This window comes from Mirounga angustirostris, unplaced genomic scaffold (genome assembly GCF_029215605.1).
Source record: "Mirounga angustirostris isolate CCGP_5_RB_7025 unplaced genomic scaffold, mMirAng1.0.hap1 SCAF_4, whole genome shotgun sequence".
In the NCBI taxonomy this organism is placed as follows: Eukaryota; Metazoa; Chordata; class Mammalia; order Carnivora; family Phocidae; genus Mirounga; species Mirounga angustirostris.
The window spans coordinates 90023887-90046266 of NW_026991712.1; the positions used below are offsets into that span (position 1 = coordinate 90023887).

The 22380-nt window shown below is 39.0% G+C and overlaps 1 protein-coding gene across 1 annotated transcript in view; it reads left to right on the top strand.

Annotated features, from left to right (window-relative positions):
- The window catches only part of NOTCH2 (notch receptor 2), a 171671-nt gene that overhangs the window by 77234 nt on the left and 72057 nt on the right, over window positions 1-22380 (top strand). Inside the window, exons 4-5 of the mRNA XM_045896837.3 lie at window positions 747-1082; window positions 11906-12028. Of these exons, the coding sequence (XP_045752793.1) occupies window positions 747-1082; window positions 11906-12028 (459 nt within the window). The remainder of the gene's footprint in view (window positions 1-746; window positions 1083-11905; window positions 12029-22380) is intronic.

Genomic DNA, 22380 nt, shown 5'->3' on the forward strand with positions numbered 1-22380 from the left:
AGTGGGAGAGGGAGAAGCAGGCTTCCCGCCGAGCAGGGAGCCCGATGCGGGGCTCGATCCCAGGACCCTGGGATCATGACCTGAGCCGAAGGCAGACGCTTAACGACTGAGCCACCCAGGCGCCCCAGCATTGACTTGTTTCTATCATATAAGAGATCTGTTTAGTAACTATATATTGTGGAAAAGATCAATGCATTTTATTCACTCAGAAGACATGCTTTGAGAGCCTGCTACCGGGATCCAGCCCCTGCCCGTGTGGTGTGTGATACAGTAAATGGAAACAGCAAATTTGGAGTGTGTGTGTACATGTACAGATGTGTGTGTGAGAGAGAGTGATTTACGGAGCTGAGAAGGGCAATAGGGAAATTTCTGAGTAGAGTTACCAAGTGGGAGTTCACTAGGTAAACAAAAAGGAAGATGGCATTCCAAACAGAGGCGCAGCTTATGCAGAGACAAGGTGTGAGTCGGGAGGTAGGATGGCATCCTGCAAGGAGGGGCTTCATGCGACTAGCCTACAGTCCCCTCCGTGTGCTCCCCTGAGTCTTTGTATTTGGCTGAGGGCCCCAGGGGGGGCCTGTATCAGGTGATCTTGAGGAGGCTCTGGTTTGGGCTTCCCGGGAAGTTCAGAGAGCTTAGGGATTCTCCACACAGTAACTGATGTTGGGTGGGTGGGAGATGGGCGATGTTGACGATGGGGCTGGCTCCCACTTCAGTGGGCAGCACTGAGCTCTGTTCTCCTTCCTTAGGTAAGCTGTGCCAGTGGAGGGATGCTTGCCTGTCTCATCCCTGTGCCAACGGAAGTACCTGTACCACCGTGGCCAACCAGTTCTCCTGCAGATGCCTCGCAGGCTTCACAGGACAGAAGTGTGAGACTGATGTCAATGAGTGCGACCTTCCAGGACGGTGCCAGCGTGGTGGCACCTGCCTCAACCTACCGGGTTCCTATCAGTGCCAGTGCCCCCAGGGCTTCACAGGCCAGCACTGTGACAGCCCCTACGTGCCCTGTGCACCCTCCCCCTGTGTCAATGGTGGCACCTGCCGGCAGACGGGTGACTTCGCGTTTGAATGCAACTGCCTTCCAGGTAAGGAGAGCCCCTAGTGTCCTGAGGTTGGGGGATGCACCTTCGGCACAGAAGGAAGGTGGTGGGTTTGGCTCTGTTGCTCCTTTAGGAAACATACTTCCCAGCGGGGAAAAGGGGAAATAAGAATTTTGTGTGGGGTGGGTTGCCAGTGAGGGAAGAGTTTTATGGACTAATAGGGTCCATAAACTGAGTAGGGGGTAATTTAACATGTCAGAGTTTATGATGATGAGTGGCTAGGAAATTGTTTATTGTCCTTTTTGGAGGAACAGCAAGAAATAAGAGAAACAGCTCTGAGAAAGAGATAGATAGGTCTATGGAATGGAAGGGAAGACAATGAGAATTAGATGTCGAAAGATGTGTGATTAGTAAAGTTCTTTAAACTGAATTGACAATAAAAGTAGGTGGTCAACTTTCCTACGTGCTTTCACCTCTGAAGGAATACTGGATTACTTTCCTACCTACCTAAATGCACCCGCCTACCCTTTTGTAATATTCTGGGCTCCTGGCCCTCTCCGTGTACCCTCTGTGACTTTGGGTAACCTTGCTCTGACTTGAAGCTAGAGAATTTTGGAATTGGGGTAGTGCTGTGTTACTCAATGGGCACTTTCTGATGTGTGCTGATAGAAAAGGTATGTACAACCAGACATAACTACAAGAGAGAAGCCAAGAAAAGAGCAATGTATGGGAGCTTGGGGCCCAGGGTTCCGTAGAGATGGAGAAAGGAGCAAGCCTGGCCAATTTGCTAACCCCTTGTAAAAATGATGAGGAGGCTGAACACCGAGAATTTTGATTGGGAACAGAACACAAGCAGCTGGAGCAGATGAATTACTAAGCAACAAAGATTCTGTTTTTATACAAATATCCTTAGTACAAAAACAAAAGAAGGAAAACTGTAGGGGGGAATAAAGTGCTAAGTAAGCAGAATTGCCTCAAAAAGAAGTTGTTCTAGCTATTCTTTCAAAATGGGAATCTTAGATTCTGGTGTTGTGGATGTGGTTCACATATAATGGGATTTTGTGTTTTATCTTTAGGGGATTAAAGGTCATATGTTGGTCCTTGGTATAAAACCAAATGGTAATTAATTCATTTCATTCAGTAAAAATTTATTGACTGCCACTTGTTTTCTGGGCAATGTGCTGTGTGCTTGGAAAAGAGTAATACAAGACGCTGCCACATAATAAAAAACTTTATACCATTTAACTGTAGGCCACAAGAACAAACTATTAATTGTATTGCTTTCAGTTTCTCTTTCGATGAATAGGTGATCATTCTAGACACTAAATAAATTTTATAGACAGAGTATTACTGTCATCCACATTATCTTGTAGAAGAAATAGCTAAGAGATATCTTTCTTCACTTCCATATTTGTTGGCCATATTCTAAGGGTTAAAGAAGGAGACAGAAATGTAAACAATTTAATTTCACACATATTCTGATATTCTAGTAAGCTAGTAGTCTAAGTGGCTAATAATTGAGGTTAGCATGATTTATTGTTGAAAGCTAAATGTGTTTTTTCAGTTTCAAGAAAATTATTTTTAATAGTTGCCCAGAACAAGAGGTTGATTTGTCAGAGAAATACTGACGGGAAGTCAGAGAAGTCAATAAAGGAAGTTTTTAGCTAAGAGAGAGTGATTGTTCACTCCCATAGTCTCTGCATTGTTATCCATTAGCCACGATAAGAACCTTAGGGAATTCTGAGAGTGTGTCCAGGAAAGGATCTGTCAAACCAGAATAGTATCTCCTTCTTGAGAAAGGAAATAACCAGGGATTCCACAGCTGAGAGGCTGCCAGGGCTCGTGGGATGGAGTAAGGAGATCTTGGCTGTCTTTTCCACTCTGCTTGTAATTTAAAGCAAGACATTGTTTACTCACTGATGAAGTTGTGTGTGTGTGTGTGTGTGTTGGGGTTCAGGATGGGGATTCAGGGGGTGGGGAGAAGATTTGGCAAAGAGAAAACTAACATTTATTCAATGCCTTTTATGAGTTAGGCGCTGTGCCAGGTACTTCTGCATCCATTAGCTCAATTATACAAAAACCTTGGGAATAGGTAGTATTATTCTAGTTTTCCCAGGTGAAATAGCTCAAGTGTGGAGATGTTAAGTGATTCACCCAAAGTTGCACAGCTAACATGTGGTTAGGAAAACCAGATAGGTTATTTCTAAAGCCTCTGCGTTTCACTGCATCACACTGCACTGCTTGTCTATCCCTGAAGGTGCTTTGAAAAGTGTGACACTTTTTGTTAAATGCTTTGAGATGTTTGGATTAAAAAAAAAGTAGGAGATACTTCTACTTAAGATCAAATACTCTTTGTTACATATTGACCTATACATGGCACCATGCATACATTTAAGATAGTTAAGTAGACTAGTTCTTGCCTTTTGGGGTCGCATGATCTAAAACAGATGACATCAGCTTAGACAATATATAAAAAGAAATTTAAAAAGAATTCAAAACAATAGATGATGCTGTATGTATTTACACAGTTTGTAAGATTCTATGCTCATTGTTTTTATGTCCCAGGTGGAGTTTGGAAAGTATTAACTTTATTTCCATATAGGGAAATAGTGCCTGGAGATTATTTTTTTCTGAGAAAGTCTTTTTCATAATGCAATACCATTCTCCTTGCCCCTCCTTCCATTGTGCTCTGCACTATTCAAGATACTAAAATGTTACTTAAAATAATAATCACTATCTCAATGTAAATAACACCATTATTTGAAGAGAATCATTGTTTCAGTTCTAAAAATGGAGAAACCAAGTCAGCAGGAGGGAAAAAGGCTAGTTAGGGTATTAAGCAACTCCCATGTGTGCTCCCTGTCACATTTCAAGTCGTTACACTTTTAATTGAGGCCTACCCTAATCACCCTATTTCATATAGTAACCAGCTCCCTCCCCCCTTAATTATTGGCCCTGGTCTACTTTTTCTTTTCTTTTTCTGTAACACTTATCATCTGCTTAGTATATAATTTGCACTATATAATTTACTTCATTATGCCTATTGTTTATTGTCTGTCTTGTCCAAATTCTGCCGCCTCTTCCCCTCTTCAGAGTGAAAGTTAGAATCTTTGTTTTTGTTTAGTGATGTATCCTAAGCACCCCCAAACAGTGCCAAGTTCGTAATAGGCACACAAATATTTATGGACCAGGTGAGTTTAGTATAATATCATAGTATTGAGAATGTAATTTTGGTCTTCTCATTTTCTTCCTGGTATCATACGTCCTAGACTTAATGTGGCTTCTCCTTTAGTTCTTGTGTACTCTGGTACTGGATAAGAATTTCAGAGTCCTTTTCAACTCTGAAAGTCAGTGAACCGCACATAGGTTAGTGACTATATTCAAATGGTCAAATTATAGTTCTTTTCCTGCAAAGGACACTATAGTTACTGTGAGTTGATTTTTAAATTTTTATTATTGAAGTATATTTGGCATACAATGTTATATTGGTTTCGGGTGTACAACAGTGATTCGACAGTTTGGTACGTTACGCAGTGCTCACCACTGTCCCCATACAACACTATTACGATATTGCAGACTCTATTCCCTCTGCTGTACTTTTTACCTCCATGATGTATTTATTTTATTACTGGAAGGTTGTCCCTCTTTATCCCTTTCACCTCTTTTGCCCATCCTCCCACCCCCACTTCCTTTTTGGCAACCCCCACTTTATTCTCTATATTTAAGAGTCTGTTTTGTTTTTGAGATTCCACATATAAGTGAAATGATATGGTATTTATTTGTCTTTCTCTGTCTGACTGATTTCACTTAGCATATAATACCCTCTAGGTCCATCCATGTTGTCACTGATGGCAATATCTCATTCCTTTTTATGGCTGAGTAATGTGAGCCTAGTATTTGAGTTTTACTGTAAGTCTCACGGAGAGGGGATTACAACTGCAAAAATGACTCCTCTTCCACAACAGAGAAAGAAGTGTTTCTCCACAGAGGGAAGAAGAATGGAATATATTCAAGAGGGAACTAATAGAATCAAATCAAGGAACCATATGTCATCTTCTCCTTGGATGATCAACTGTTAATGATCCAGATCCTTTGTGGGCTACCATTAAATAAGTCTTTAGCAGAAGCCCTGAGGAGGGACACTCAGCCAGAATAATTTTAACATAAGAGCAACATAGAAAATAAATTATTGGATCATTGATTCCCAATATTTTTGGGTTAGGGCCAATTAATGGGGAGAGAATGAGTTGGGCTGGTTTTGTGTTTGTGGATATTTTAAAAAGTAGCACAGGTAATCAGAGAACAGTGGATTGTTTGAATATGTTGGCTGTGCCTTGTGAGTTCACAGTTGGATTGGCCAGTCCTCGATGTACTTTGCTTTTCTCTGTCTCCTATACCTCTCTATTTCTCTATGATTTTTAAAAAATTTCACAAAAAGCTGTCTGATCCGTCCTCTCCAAACAACGGAGATTTATTCTTTGTGAACCACCTCTGTACTTTACAGGCTGATTATATGTGATATCCCTATATCATTAAAATAAAGTTTAAGCCCATTTTGTGGCTTTTGTGTCTGAGCTTAAAAACTGTTGGAAATAATTCCCTCTTGCATTCTCATATGCAGGGGCATGTAACTTTCTCTTGGGTATTACACTAATCACACTTTGGCACATTTCTCTGGAACAGATGAAGAAATGATCATATCACTTTTCAGAGTACATTATTTTAGTTCCAGTTTTAGTTGACGTTCCTGGAAGTCTTTCCTATTCTCTTATGCTCAGTAGTTTGGACCATGCTATCTCCTTAGCTTTTATCGCCTTCCCCTGCCCACCTTGCCTTTTTATGTAGAAATTATTCTTTTGTATTTTTTTTTTAAAGATTTTATTTATTTAATTGACAGAGAGAGAGAGACAGCGAGAGAGGGAACACAAGCAGGGGGAGTGGGAGAGGGAGAAGCAGGCTTCCTGCCAATCAGAGAGTCCGATGCAGGGCTCGATCCCAGGACCCTGGGATCATGACCTGAGCCAAAGGCAGTCGCTTAACCAACTGAGCCACCCAGGTGCCTGAAATTATTCTTTAAAAAAAAAAAAAAAAAAAAGATTTTATTTATTTATTTAGAGAGAGAGCATGAGTGGGGGAGGAGCAAAGGGAGAGAAAGAGAATCTCCAGCAGACTCCACGCTGAGCACAGAGCCCAACACAGGGCTCCATCCCACAACCCTGAGATCATGACCTGAACCAAAATCAAGAGTTAGATGCTCAACTGACTGAGCCACCCAGGTGCCCCTAGAGCTTATTCTTTATCATGTGTCAAAGGCACCTATTTCACTGAAATGCCTTCTATGTTCCCAATCCCCATGGGGATTGGAGACCTCCCTAAGGTCTTTTGGTAATTTGTATACCTCTAGCACAGCACTTATCACACTGATGGTTTATTTGTTCATCTTTCCCAGTAGACACTCTCATTTTAACTCTTCCTCCCAGTACCCAACTTAGTGCATGGCACAGAATTGAGACCCAGTGAATATTTGACAAATGAATGAATTGAATGTGATAGAAAAGAGAATTATTATATTCCATAACTTAAAAATATATATACCGAATTTCTTTCTTTTGATTCACCTTAATCATTTCTTTGACTTTTTCAGTGATGAATTTAGAAGGGTGGAGATCATTAGGGAGATATCAAGAGAGGCATGTAGGAGCAGTAGCCTGTGTGGGTGGTGGGGCTTGGGGCTACATGGGCTAGTCACGAGGGCCAGCGAGCTCATCTGGGCCCATTTGGAGAATGGAAGATGTGTGCCAAGAAAACCAGCGGGACAGATATGGGACCAGTTTGCTTTTGTGTCAGATTTCTTCTTGGGGGGTTGGGGAAGAAAGTAGACTTGTAGCTCTTTTTTGCCTTTGTCCAGTTTCAGATATTCCTGGTTTTTTCCTCACTCTTTCATCCCTGCAGACTGAAGCTCTTCCGGAGGACTTTTAGCCTGGTTTGAGAGAATCCTAGTTATGTCATCTCATCTTCCTCTTTCTGCTCTCTTCTTTGTATCTCTCCACAAGCCTTTCCACCCTCACACATCCCAGCATGTGAAAATGGAAAGATATGGATGCTTTCTTGAGAGATGCTCTTCTCTGTGTGGGATGACAAGTTCAAAAGATTCTTTTCTGCTCCCCACCCTCACTGTCATCATTTATCAGTTACGTGGGCCATGGTTTTATAACAGCACAGTCTTAAAATGTTCCTTCTAAGTTTAATTTCTCTCCTTTTGGCCTTTTAAGGATGTGAGTTGGCTTTAAGCAGTAGACTCCTTTTAGTACGGTCATGTGAGCCTCTTTGTAAATCTGCTACATCCATCCCACCCACAGGTCTGGAGACTTGTCTGTTTCCCTTTCCCCTAGAACCTTAAAATACATTTTTATGAAGTGATTGCACTGTAACTTATTCATATAAGCCTTACCACCACCTCCCCTCCTTGGGTGGACTTTCTTACAAGAATTTGCTAGCTATTTCCTAAAAGAGGTCTGTATCTCTATTTTTAAAGCATAAATCCTGTCTTAACTCTGGAGGAGAACTGATTTGGCTTGAGTTTTCTCAGACATGGGAACTTTTAACCTTAGGTTAGTTTTTCAGATTTTTGCAAGGGAACTCTGGGGTCCCAGACAGCATACTGATTGAAACTGGTTCAGTACTGACTCCTGCCTGCTAGCCATGTAAACTTGGATAAGTCAGCCATATGGCCCTCAACTTCTTCATCTATAACATAAAAGGATCAGAGTAGATAATCTGTAAGGGCTGTTTTGATTCTATTCATATATAATACTATTAGCTAATATGTATGGATCACTTGTCATGCATCAGGGACAGTTTTAAGTGCATTCCCCCCTAATATAATAGCTTTATTGAGATATAATTTGCATACCATATCATTTGCTCTTTAAAGTGTACAATTCAGTGGTTTTCATGGTATTCACAGGTACGTGTAATCATCACCACAATCAATTTTAGAACATTTTTATCACTCCAGAAGGAACCCTGTACCATCAGCAGTCACATTGCCTTGGTCCCTAATTCTCCCCCAGCATCAGGCAACTACTAATCTACTTTCTGTCCCTATAGATTTGCCTGCTCTGGACATTTCATATAAATGGAAACATATGTGGTCATTTGTGATTGGCTTCTTTCACCTAATGTTTTTGAAGTTCATTCATATTATAGGAGGTATCAGTGCTTCCTTCCTTTCATGGATGAATAATATTCCATTGTAGATTTACCACATTTTCCCCCTACTTTTTAAAAGTTGAAGTATAATTAACATATAATGTTATATTAGTTTCATATGTAAAACATTGATTCAACAATCCTATACGTTACTCAGTGCTCACCACATTTTATTTATCCATTCATCAGTTAATTGACGTTTGGGCTGCTTCTGCTTTTCTGGCTATTATGAATAATGCCACTGTGAACATTCTTATGCAAGTTTTTGTGTGGACATGTATTTTCATTTCTCTTGGGTCCATATTTCAGAGGGGTCTTTCTGGGTGATATAGTAACTCTGTTTAACCTTTTCAGGAACTGCCAGATTGTTCCAAAGTGGCTGTACTATTTTACATTTCAGCCAGCAGTAAAGGAGAGTTCCGATTTCTCCACATCCTCACCAACACTTATTATTGTCTGTTTTTTTTATGGCCATCCTAGTTGGTGTGAGGCGACATCTCATTGTGGTTTTGATGGGCATTTCCGTGTGATAGCTAATGATGTTGAGCATCTTTTCATGTGCTTACGGCCATTTGTATATCATCTTTGGAGAAATGTCTGTTCAAGTCCTTTACCCATTCTATAATGGGCTATTTGCCTTTTTATTATTATATTATTTATACTGTATTTTTATTATTGCTGTAAGAGTTCTTTATATGTCCTGCATACAAGTCTCTTATCAGATAAATGATTTACAAATATTTTCTCTCATCCCGTGGGCTGTCTTTTCACTTTCTTGATGGTATCTTTTGAAGGCCAAATGTTTTTAATTTCGATGAAGTCCAAACTTTCTAATTTTTCTCTTGTTGCTTGTGCTTTTGTTCATATTTATGAAAGCTTTGCCTAGCCCAAGTCACAAAGATTCACTCCTATCTTTTCTTACAAGAGTCTTATAATTTTAACTCTTAGATTTTAAGTTATTTTATTTTATTTTTTTTAAGATTTTATTTATTTATTTATTTGAGAGAGAGAGAGAGAGAGAAACAGTATGAGAGGGGAGAGGGTCAGAGGGAGAAGCAGGCTCCCCGCTGAGCTGGGAGCCCAACGTGGGACTCGATCCCGGGACTCTGGGATCATGACCTGAGCCGAAGGCAGCCGCTCAACCCACTGAGCCACCCAGGAGCCCCAGATTTTAAGTTAATTTTTGTTATGGTATGGGAAAGAGGTCCAATTTATTCTTTTGCCTGTAGATGTTCAATTGTCCCAGCACCCTTTACTGAATTAAGTGCTCTGTGTATCTAACTAATTTATTCTTTATAGTAACCCTTTGTGGTAGACCCTGTTTATTCCCCCCAGAGAGGACAGAAAGTTGCAGTATCTTGCCCCTGTTCACTCACCTATTGCATGGGAAGGTTAAAAGTTGAACCTAGGTCCCAGAGGCCATGCTTTAATCATGAATTAACTCTTAGCAACTTGCCTTCTTACCTACTTACCTTTGACAGGGAAGAACTACCTTGAAAATAGTCAGTCAGTCATAAAAAGAAAACATTTTATTTCTTATAGTTGTGGTTATGCTGAAATGCTTCTGCTTTCTTAATCTGTCTGTGGTTGGTGAATTCAGTTAGTTGTAGCGTTGGCTGATATAAATTTAGGGTCACAGTTTCAATTCCTAATAGTTTGGCTACCAGGGCTTTATCACCTCCCTGACACTGTAGTCAACCATAGTAGTCTTAGTCACCAGAGAGATCAAGTTACCAGTTCCAGAATACCACTAGACCACACAGGTTCCAGCAGTGGTGAGCCAGCAGCCCTATTTCCCTCCCACACTCTAAAACTCTATCTTTAACTCTTCTAAGGAATGTTTCCATTAAGAGCACTGGAGTAGGAGCAAAGACCTCAGTTCTTGTTCAGACACTGCTACTCAGTGGATCTGTAGATTTGCCCTTACTTTATCTTAATTATGGGTGGGCTTAAACCAGAATTTTCTGAGTCAGTTCATTTGTAAGACTTTCATACAATTAAACAGATATATGAGTAATACGGTAAATTTTTAAAAATCTGAGTCTATAAAAATTCTCAGTCTTTCTCAAGCTTACTTAATGATTCATCTGCTTGAATGACTGAATACCAAATGCCCAGAGAAATAGAATTCTCCTTAGGCAAGCTTTCAATTATCCCCGTCTTCTGTGAAGTGATTTCCTTTGGTGTCACTAATTTTTTTTGCCACTTGGTTTATACCCATTTACATGACTGCCGCTTTATTCAGAGAAACCAGCCATGTTGCAGTGTAACAAAGCAGCTGTAGAATACCACAGGGGCTTGTGGTAGGAGTGAATAAAGCAAGGTGTGATTGCTGTCTGTCCCACTCACCAGACTGTAAATATCCCAAAAGCAGGGACATTCTGTCTTTTTTACTCACAGTTATATCCCCAGTGCCTAGTATAAGACCCGGTAAGTGTTTTGAGTGAGAGAAGAAGAACCTTAGGGACATTTTGAAGAGACCAAATACTTAGTCATACTATATTTCAAATAGGAGAATGATCAGTTGAAAATTCAGTTTTAGGGGCGCCTGGGTGGCTTAGTCATTAAGCGTCTGCCTTCGGCTCAGGTCATGATCCCGGGGTCCTGGGATCGAGCCCCGCATCGGGCTCCCTGCTCCGTGGGAAGCCTGCTTCTCCCTCTCCACTCCACCTGCTTGTGTTCCTGCTCTCGCTGTGTCTCTCTCTGTCAAATAAATAAATAAAATCTTTAAAAAAAAAAAAGAAAATTCAGTTTTAAAGCTGGTAGTCTTTTATTTTAATAGCTAAGGGATTTGGTAGCCAAGGAGAAAGGAAAAAGCTCAATATATAAATTACAGAGAAACACTGTGGGCAGTTAGGGTGAAGTTTGGTGTGTTGGTTTCATTTTTCATAAAAGGGAAAATCAAGAGGAAGGAAGTAATGCCATAAATATGGAGAGAAGGATGAAGAACTTGAAGGGTTGGTAAGTTTAATTAATAATAATGCCACCCCATTTTCAGATAGCTTTTTATGTTTATAATGTACTTTACTCATGATATGGCACTAGAAAGGCAGGTTGGGCAGGTGGAATCCGCCTCATTTTACAGATGAGGAAGCTAATTCAGAGTTTGTAATTTATTCTGTGTTAAATAGCTTATAAGTAGTGAGGTTGGAACTTGACCCATATCTTCAATATTTTTCTTTTATTTCCCACCCCAACCTAGTTTTCCCAAGCAAACATCCTAAGAAGAAAGTAAATGAATTTAAATTTAATTAGGTGATCTTTTATCTATTCTTCCCATTAATCTAGCATGGAGCTGGGGAAAATCTAATATCCCCCCCCCCCGCACCTTTTTTAAGAACCAGTGAATAGTTATCTAAGTAGACATTTATCTTCACTGGGATTTTATTTCATAAAAACACTTTGAAATACTTGTGAGGTAACTGCGAAGGCATGTCATTCGCATCATGAGTCACTTTAACTGTCTAGCTTCTCTTGAGGCAAGAGAAGACAGAAGATTGGGCAATTTTTTGTATGGTGAGTCCTGGGTTAATCAGCTGCTAGCTCCTGAAATGAAATAATGAAGTAGGTCTGTTCTGATGACCATGTTCTGTAGAAGAGCTGATGACTTACTTCTGCATGAGAATTCATTATTTTCTCTGTTCTTCTCTATCCAGGTTTTGAAGGGGTCACCTGTGAGCGGAATATTGATGACTGCCCTAACCACAAGTGTCAGAATGGAGGGGTTTGTGTGGATGGGGTTAACACTTACAACTGCCGCTGCCCCCCTCAGTGGACAGGTATGCACACTGTGGTAAATCAGTCAGAATGGGACATGGATTGGTAACCAGAGGAAGGCTGTTACTGAAGTGGGCACCTTTTACAAGGGTCTCTGTGCTACATCATTGGGTATAGTGCTAACCCCATATGTTCTCCTATGCTCATTTAAAGAAAAATATTTCATAGGTATTTATTGGGCCACTGCTCTGAACTCAGTACCTCAGCATCATGCTAAGGTGCTATGGCAGATACGAGAGAAAAGCATTACTGACACACTCTGAGGTCTGGGAAAAGCAGCACATTGCCTTAGGATATAGCAGATACTTAATACATATTTGAGAGGAAAAGAACATAGTTAACCATGAAAATATAAATGTTCTCACCACACTTAAAAAAAAATAGGTACTATGTGAAATAATTGATGTGTTCACTAATCTTACTGTGGTAATCATTTTGCTACACACACTATAAACATATCAAATCATCACATTGTATACTTTATTTTTTTACATTGTATACTTTAAACTTATACAATGTTATATGTCAAAAATATCTCAGTAAAGCTAGAAAAAAAAAAGAAACTGCAACTTGTTAAGTCTTGGTATAGTATCAAAGAATAATCATAATTATATGAAAGGCTATTAAAATACTCTTCTTCCAACTAAAAAGTAAAAATATAAGTTATATACACTACAGGAGTTCAGAGCTTATTCATGGACAGAAATCTATCTCCTCTTATTGCCATGTCCTCTAATTATGCAAAGGGTTGGGCAGGCACCCTTGATATTATTTTTATGACATCCATCTACGTTTCTATTTTTTTCCTTTTTTGTATCCCTTTTTGCACATAGGACAATAGATTTTTCAGCCTCAGACATTAGTCTTGCTTAATTTTACAACCTCTTGAAGTGTCTGATGTTGTCTTAGGCAGATTTTCCACTTATTTTTGAAAGTTAAGTGATTTTATGCAGACATTTGGTTCTAATTTCTGTTTATATCTATTTATCTAACTGAAAGTGGAAACAATTAAGAACTGATTAAGTGACTAAGAACTAAGCTTTTTTGAGAGAACTTGATGATTTAATGTGGAAATCCAAGAATAAGTTAATGTTATAAGGAAGAAACTTCAGGGGCGCCTGGGTGGCTCAGTCAGTTAAGTGGCTGCCTTGGCTCAGGTCATGATCTCAGGGTCCTGGGATTGAGCCCCGCATCGGGCTCCCTGCCCAATGGGCAGCCTGCTTCTCCCTCTCCACTGCTTGTGCTCTTGCATGCATACTCTCGCTCTCAAATAAATAAATAAAATCTTTAAAAAAAAAATAAGGAAGAAACTTCAGCACCAGTGAGAATTTTGCCCAGCAAAGAAGCCTTGATGTTGGATTGCTGCCATTACTATCTGGTATTCTTTAGAATCTCCAAATTACTTTCCCTTATCTGTAGGAGCTAATTATTTAGAGTACTCTTTAGACCTGTACACTATGAATAGAAAAAGATTAAAAGGGTTTAAAACTTTAGTAACATGATTTCCTGGAAGGGCACACATTTTTTATTTTAATCTCCAAGCTGTCCTTTTTTATACTTTTCCACTGGGTTTCCCTAGAATTGGACTTCCCTAGAATTTCTTCTTGGTGTCTTGATCCTAGGACTTCACTCCCAACACTCTGCACTTTCTGTCATATTATCTCTTCTCTTTAGCTTTTGCTGTTTCTCTGGTAGATTTTTTTCAGAGGCCATTTTTCTTTTCAACTCAAAAAAATTACTGTGAAGTTCATTACATGACAGTAATAACTGGAAAGATTTAAATTTTTCTCTTTTTAATGATCCTTACAGCAGTATTGGACAGGATGAGGTGCTTGTTAGGAACTTGACCCCATCCTAATCTCTCCTTTTTTGTATATGGTACTAAGGGTTCTGATGCCAATGAAGATTAAATGATACTGTGATTTCACTGCTGAGTTTTCCTTGCTGCTATACTCTGTTTTCTGCCTTGATACTAATTAGGAAGGTGCATTCTTGGGGAAGCTCTCCCAGGGAAATGATATTTTATCAAAATTTCTTACCCCAGGATGTTTAATAAGTACCTCTTTTTATGAAAGTCCTTATAACATGTTTCTTTCTCCATGTGTTTTTGTATTTTCTATAAAGGATGGCAGATTTCTGAATAAGTTCAATGTGACAATATTTATTTCTTTTGATCTGCTGTCATTTAAAGTGACTCTCAAGGGTACCTGGGTGGCTCAGTTGTTAAACGTCTGCCTACAGCTCAGGTCATGATCCCAGGGTCCTGGGATCAAGCCCCGTATTGGGCTCCCTGATCAGCAGGAAGCCTGCTTCTCCCTCTCTCACTCCCCCTGCTTGTGTTCCCTCTCTCGCTGTGTCTCTCTGTCAAATAAGTAAATAAAATCTTTAAAAAAAAAATAAAGTGACTCTCAGTCTTTGGTTTCCCACCACAGGTTTCCTTCCTCTTTTTCACTCATGCCGATTCTTTGATTTCCAGTGGCAGCCTTGTTTTTTGCCATCCCCATCAGTAACAGGATCATGTCTGAGATCTTTGCTATATGAATTCCTTCCTAGTCTCAACCCTGTTTACTTATCCAGTCTTCTCATGCATCCAACAGCAATAAGAACTGCTTCCAGTTCTCCTGTATCTACTGCATCCTGTGTCTTCACTCACAACATTCCTCTTCCACAGATTTCCCTTCTCTACTCCTCTCCCTGTTGTCCTCACCAGTTTTGCCTGCCTGGCTCAGGTCAAGTGGCTGCCTCCTTCAGGGAACTTTCCGTGACCTCTCTCCAGGCTGAGCGAGGTATTCTCCTCTGGTTCCCTTACTACACTGTACATTCCTCCCGTGATAATGCTTGCCATGGTAATATTGGCATTATTATATATGGTTGAGGTGAGGGAAATAACGAGTTACAGGATGACTGAACTGTTGCTGGTGATACCAGTTACTACAGCTCTCTACGCACCTTTGTTCTCAGTAGCATACAGCCGAACTGTTCACCCTCCTAGCCCTCACCTCATTCTGAGAAGAACAGAGAAAAAATTGGGAGTCATAGGGTTCCTATTTCTATTGATATCAGAGCTATAAATTCAGATTAGTATTTTCTGCTTTATGCAAATTAAAGAAATGAATGGGGCTAGGGGCTGGGAGTTAACTAATGTTTGTTAGTAACCAAATACTGTGCTAATTACAATGTTTTATTTTGTGTAATCTTTGTGATAACTGTATTAAGGGTAGAGTTTATTAAATACCCTTTTTACAGATGGTGATGGATATACAGAAGGGTTAAAAAGTTTACTCAAGGCACATAGTGGTTGGGTTAGGGTTTGAATCTAGCCTTGTTGAACCCCAAGTCTGTGCTCAAATCTGTGGTCTTTTTCTATACAAATTGACTCTGTGGATTGTCTTTTTTTATTTTTTATTTTTTAAGAATTTTGAATCTTGGGCGCCTGGGTGGCTCAGTTGGTTAAGCGACTGCCTTCGGCTCAGATCATGAGCCTGGGGTCCTGGGATGGAGTCCCACATTGGGCTCCCTGCTCAGCAGGGAGCCTGCTTCTTCCTCTCCCTCTGCCTAACACTCCCTCTGCTTGTGCCCTCTCTCTTTCTCTCTCTGTCAAATAAATAAATAAATAAATAAATAAATAAATAAATAAATAATCATAAAATAAAATAAAAGAATTTTGAATCTTTTTAATAAACAATGTTCAATTTATAATTTTATTATTCTAGGATGTGGTGATTTATTCTTTATTTTTCTTTCCATTTTAGAAATTTTCCTGGTTACTTTGAAATTAGAAGTCAATATTGAATGAATGTTTTATATTCAGTTTGGAGATTTTTCCACTATACCCAAGAGCCTTATTGCAACTTTGTTCAGACTTCCCTCTACAATTTGCAGCTATAGAGTTGAAGCATGAACTGTTTGGTCTGGCTTTTGACACAATAGAAAAAGAAGGGTTGGAGTTAGTCTACTAGGAGAGGAAGTGAAGTTGCCAGGTATCTGAAAAAGAATGGATGGGATTATATAGCTGAAGAAACTAGGTATCAATTTGAAATAAAGGAGATTTGTGAATTTGCTATGGTTTTTTTTTTTAATTAAGTTTTTTATTTTAATTCCAGTATAGTTAACATATAGCATTAAATATTTATAAGTTTTTAATGAGAGGAGCCTGATAGGCACTATGTTGTTTTATAAATACATATGCAGAGAAGTTTTGGTCTTTAGTAGCAAATTCTGGGCTTCAAGATGACCAGAAATTTTCTCTGAGTTTTCAAATCATGGTTTGATTTGGGATAAATGAGTCAGCTTCCTTTTCTTCAGAAGACTTTATTTACTATCCATGGAACTAATATCTCTTAGTTACTTTATTGGGGTATTGGGAGAATAAATGGTAAAAAACCTATTGAGCCTTTCATTTATCATGTAAATTAAATTACATTTAATTTTAATTATAAATTACACTTTCAACTGTAAATTGCAGTTACCACGTAAAACATTCCAGATCCACGCTGTTTTATATAGTAGTCACTAGCCATATTTTGCTATTGAGTATCTGAAGTGTGACAGGTCGAACTGAGATGTGCCACAGCTATAAAATACCTGATTTTGAAGACTTAGTATGAAAAGCAAAAGCAGAGTGTCTCACTAATAATGTTTTAAATATTGGTTTAGATACTAAAATGATAGTGTTTTGGATATATTGAGTTAAATATGATATTAAAACTGATTCCATCAGTTTCTTTTTCTTTTGTTTAAGTGCTACCAGAAAATTTTAAATTAAATCTGTATATCTCATGATATTTTTATTGGACAGCACTACCTTAGGTATGAAGATATTCTATAGGTATTAGCACTGCTCCTACTATGTAGGAGTATCCTCTCTGATCCAGGGTGGTAGCAGGATAGATGTGTAGCTGTTTGTACAGGGGGCCTTGGGTTTGACTCACTAGAAGAAAGCATGTTGCCCTTGTTCTGGTGTGATTTCCACATCAGTTATGGACAGAGCTATGTTCTGATCTAGTCTTTTCACCTGACGTGGCCATCTAGAACAGTATTCAAAAGCTTCCACTCTTCTGGATGAACTAAAGCCTAGGTAGAAGCAAGAAATTGGTGTTGGGAGTTGGGCAAATGGTTTACTTTTTTATAGGAATTTTGTTATAGAGACGTCTGAGTAGTTGGATGTTCCTTTAGGAAATGGAGATAAACCTAAGGATCTGATGAAGCCTAAGCACAAAGGTCTTTACTATTACTGTTTTTGGCCCCTGAGAGAAGTTCTGCTCTGGCAGATAGCCACTTAAGAAAAAAAAAAAGTTATAAAAGGCTCCCAAATTAATTAAAGCAGTGTAGATTAATGTTTTGTCTACATAGATTGTTATTTGAATTTTCTTTTTAAAGGTTCATTTCCTTCAGAATTAAAGTTGCCTCTAAACTCAACTCACAAATTCCTCTCTGGCAGCTTTTGGTTTGGGTTCACTCCTAGGGCAGACGTGATTTATTTTCCTGTGCTTGTTATTAACCCAGAAATGTAATTTTAGCTTGGGCTTGGAATAGTGCTTTGGGACGCTAAGCAGAAGTGAACAGTGGAAGTTAGGTGGACATGAGTCAAATAAAACCAACCACATTTTCTCTCAGCTCTCCTTTTATAACTGATGAGCCCAAAGAGTTGGTTAAGATTCCCTTTACTGTCAGCTGCTCCAATTTCAGTAAAAATTTTTTGGCATGAATCAGCAAGTACATACTGCCAGAGGTGGTGCATTAGCTCCTGTGTCTGGGAATGGAGTCTTTTCATGGCAGTGTTTTGATTTTGAACTAGATGCCTCATTTCAGTCTAGCCTCTAGTTGGTGACAAGCTGTTCTCTAGGATGAGGCTTTTGTTACAACCACTTTTCTGTTTTTTAAATACTATAGGAATGGAGGCTTTTGGTTGAGAGTGGAAACTATGTATATCTGGGGCTGCAAAAGTATTCTCAATTGTATTCTGCATGGGGGAATGGGAAAATGCATCTCCCATTTCAGTTTCTCTGATGTGAACTTGATTGTGAGGACTTGATCAAAGCCTGTTTTCTGGAATTCTGCTTCACCCAATTTCAGTTTGCTATCAGCTGGGCAGGCTGCCAGAGTGCTAACCTAAAACACCCTCATCCTAAAGGTCTCAGAGTTGATGAGTGGTCATGTTGGTGTGAACAGGGGTGGGTGGTTAGGATAGCCCCCCCCCACAAAATATAGGAGGTGAGACTGAGGCATCTTTGTGCTCTTGTGGTCCATGACTCAATGTCTGACTTTGGCTACATTCCAGGCAAGATCTAGTTTCATTCCATGGCTTTTCAATTGTTGTAAAATAGCTTCAGAATTGTTGTAAAGTAGCTTCAATGACATATTTATTGAATAACTCACTATTAGATCCAATATACTATGCTGGATGCTATAAGAGACACAAAGAAGAAATAAATCAATTCTTATCTTTTTTTAAATTTTATTTTATTATGTTGTTAGTCACCATACAATACATCATTAGTTTTTGAGGTAGTGATCCACAATTCATTGTTTTCATATAACACCCAGTGTTCCATGCAGTATGTGCCCTCCTTAATACCCATCACCAGGCTAACCCATCCCCTCTCCCCCTTCCCCTCTAACACCCTCAGTTTGTTTCTCAGAGTCCATAGTCTCTCATGGTTCATCTCTCCCTCCAATTTCCCCCCCTTCATTTTTCCCTTCTTCTAAAGTCCTCCATGCTATTCCTTATGTTCCACAAATAAGTGAAACCATATGATAATTGACTTTCTCTGCTTGACTTATTTCACTTAGCATAATCTCCTCCAGTCCCATCCATGTTGATGTAAAAGTTGGGTATTCATCCTTTCTGATGGCTGAGTAATATTCCATTGTATATATGGACCACATCTTCTTTATCCATTCATCTGTTGAAGGGCATCTCGGCTCTTTCCACAGTTTGGCTATTGTGGACATTGCTGCTATGAACATTGGGGTGCATCTGGCCCTTCTTTTCACTCCATCTGTGTCTTTGGGGTAAATACCCAGGAGTGCAATTGCTGGGTCATAGGGTAGCTCTATTTTTAATTTTTTGAGGCACCTCCACACTGTTTTCCAAAGTGGCTGTACCAACTTGTATTCCCATTAACAGTGTAAGAGGGTTCCCCTTTCTCCATAACCTCTCCAAGATTTGTTGTTTCTTGCCTTGTCAATTTTTGCCATTCTAACTGGTGTAAGGTGGTATCTCACTGTGGTTTTGATTTGAATTTCCCTGATGGCTAATGATGATGAACATTTTTTCATGTGTCTGTTAGCCATTTGTGTGTCTTCTTTTGAGAAGTGACTGTTCATGTCTTCTGCCTATTTTTTGACTTATTTGTTTTTTGGATGTTGAGTTTGAGAAGTTCTTTATAGATCTTGGATACCAGCCCTTTATCTGTAGTGTCATTTGCAAATATCTTCTCCCATTCTGTGGGTTGCCTCTTTGTTTTGTTGACTGTTTCCTTTGCTGTTCTTATCTTTTAAGGATGGTCAAATTCACTAGGAAAAAAGAAGGAAGTCTGCACATAACCACAGTAGGAGATAGAAACTATAAATGAATATGAGTTTGAAAGAAGACATGGTTAGAAATTGGGGGCCATCTAAGTACTTGGTTGGATGAAGGGGAAAATAGAGCAGAGTTTACTTCTGTTTTGAATCTGTGTAATGAGAGAATATGGGTTCTATTGACAGAGATAGAGAAGTGGGCTAGAGATGCTGGTGAGTTTGAGGTGAGTTTTCCAAGAGAAAAGCACTTAACAGTAAGACCCAGGAGGTCAGATTAGAGGTAGGGGCTCTAGACTCAGATTTTGAGTCTTGTTTTTGGTTGCCCTGGGAATGTATCAGGTCTGTAAGGGAAAGTGCGTATTGTGAGAAGAACCGAGAGTTTGGACCTAAATTGTGAGATATGTCCACACTTCAGAAAATGGAAGAGGAAAGGGATCCAAAGAAGGAAGGTGAGAGAAAAGGATGTGTGTGAGTTGGGAGCCTCTGCCATGACAGCATCCTGAGCCAGGGGCTGCATTTTAAGACTGTGCCCTTGTCTAAACTCTGCATGTCTCTCTGGTCCCATCTGTGCTCTTTTACCACTGTTCCTGGTTTATATGCTTACCTCGGACCTGGGAGGCTCTCAGCCTCTGGAGGATGGGGATGGTGTTACTGATTTTGGCATTCTTGGGACCAATTTTAACAAATAGTAGTTATTGAATGGATGATAAACAAAAGACTAAAATAAGAATGATAACTGCAAAGAGTTAATCAAAATTTTTGAGGTCATTGGAAATTTTTTTTTTTTAAGATTTTATTTATTTATTTGACAGAGAGACACAGCGAGAGAGGGAACACAAGCAGGGGGAGTGGGAGAGGGAGAAGCAGGCTTCCTGCCAAGCAGGGAGCCCGATGCGGGGCTCGATCCCAGGACCCTGAGATCATGACCTGAGCCAAAGGCAGACGCTTAACGACTGAGCCACCCAGGCGCCCCGGAAATCTTCTAAAATGTAGTTTCAATATTAAGGAGAGAAGAATGCCAAATTGCAAAGGGTTGAATTAGAAAAAAAGTGGGTGTTGAAGAAGGAGGAAGGGGAGGAGTGGGTATAGGTCACTTATTCAAGATTTTGTACAGCTGAAAGAGGGAGAAATGCAGGGCAGTAGCTATAGGCGACAGAAACTTCATTCATGTGACTGAACTAGACTGAGTTAGGGCAGCTAGAAGAGGGTTGGCTAATGAACTGGGTTATTTAGGAGGGCTTGACTCTTACAAGTGTTAATGGGGGATAATTAGGTGAAATGTTTGTTGGGAATGGGGAAAGAGGTATACGGGAAGTTACAGTCAGAGTTGAAGTACCAAATTTGAGATCTTGTGGTTGGAACAATGAGTGTCTCATAATGAGATCCAAAATGTGAGTGTACTTGTGATATGGAGCGGATGTGGAAGCTGTTGAGTTGAGGAAAGTAAAGAACTCTTGGCTTGGATGACATTATTAGTCCTCAACCCAGATATTAATTTCATGGGAGATGGGAAAGGAAAGAGTGAAAAGATCCTAAGTCATGTGTTTAAGTCTTTCAAGGAGGTGGAAATTGGTCCATGAGGACAACAGACAGAGGTGAGATGATTTAAATTATGGTATTTAGTATTTAGTGTTTTTTTTTTTAAAGGTATACATGTTTAGAAAAATTTGGATTTGAATCCATCTCTATTTTTTAGTGTCAAAAGTGAAACTGCATATACTAATTGCTTCTTCTGTAACATGAGGAATAAGCATACTTTTGGTTCTCTTATATCTTCTTTTCACTCTCCAGATTTTGTTTATATGATCTGGGATTTAAAAATTCATACCATAGTATTGCTATTGCATTTTTAAATTTTATGCATTTTCTTTTAAAAATATTTTTGATATTTACATTGCTTTATAATTCAATTTATAATATTTTGGACTTTATTCTATATGTAACTTGTTTTGTGTTAACTACCAGTACATTTATGTCACAACTTTTTCATTCCTGGATTCTTTATTTTGATTTATTTTTTCAGTCAGATGAGTACATCTTGGAGTAATTTTTTTTTCCCAGAAAAGTTACATGTTGGTATATCTTTAGAGCTCTCAGATATTTGAAAAATATCTTTTGATTTAGTTGCCTTCATACACAAATGGCATCTTGTCTAGATATTGAATTCTTGAGTCACAGTCAATCTTACCAAGCTCCTAGACATTGTTCCTTTGTGTCTTGTGAGCATTATAGGGAAGTCCGATATCAGACAGGTCAGGCTCTCTCCCCTCTCCCTTCTCTTATCTTTCTTTAAAGTAAAATCTTTAACCAGTATTGGTATAGGTATATCCCTATTTTTTTTTTCCTAGCACTTTTGAGCCCTTTGGATCTGCAGGCTTAGCTCTATTTTCATCTCAGAAAAGATTATTCTTTTCATTTTTTTTTCATTTGTTTTTGTGTCTTCAGGAACATCTATTATCTTAATTAGGTCTTCATTCTTTCCCATAGCTAAGATCTTGTCTCTTGATATTTTAATTTCCTCTGCATTTTATGAGAGCTTCTTAAGCTTTTCCTTTATAACACTGATTTATTTTTCTTCATTGTCAGTTCTGTCCTTTGTGGCTTCTGATTATGATTTTTATTTGAATTGCATTTTTTATATTCTTATCATATTTACTCATTGCATCTAGGTCCTCTGTAATTCTGCTTTGTTCTCAGCCTGTCCTTCATCAGAGTCTGACATCTTGTATTATTTTTCATTTCTTTTTAAAACCTACATTTTCTACATTTCTTGAGAATACAGAAATGCAGAGCCAATTCCTTATATTCTGAAAGGGAACTTTTTTCACAG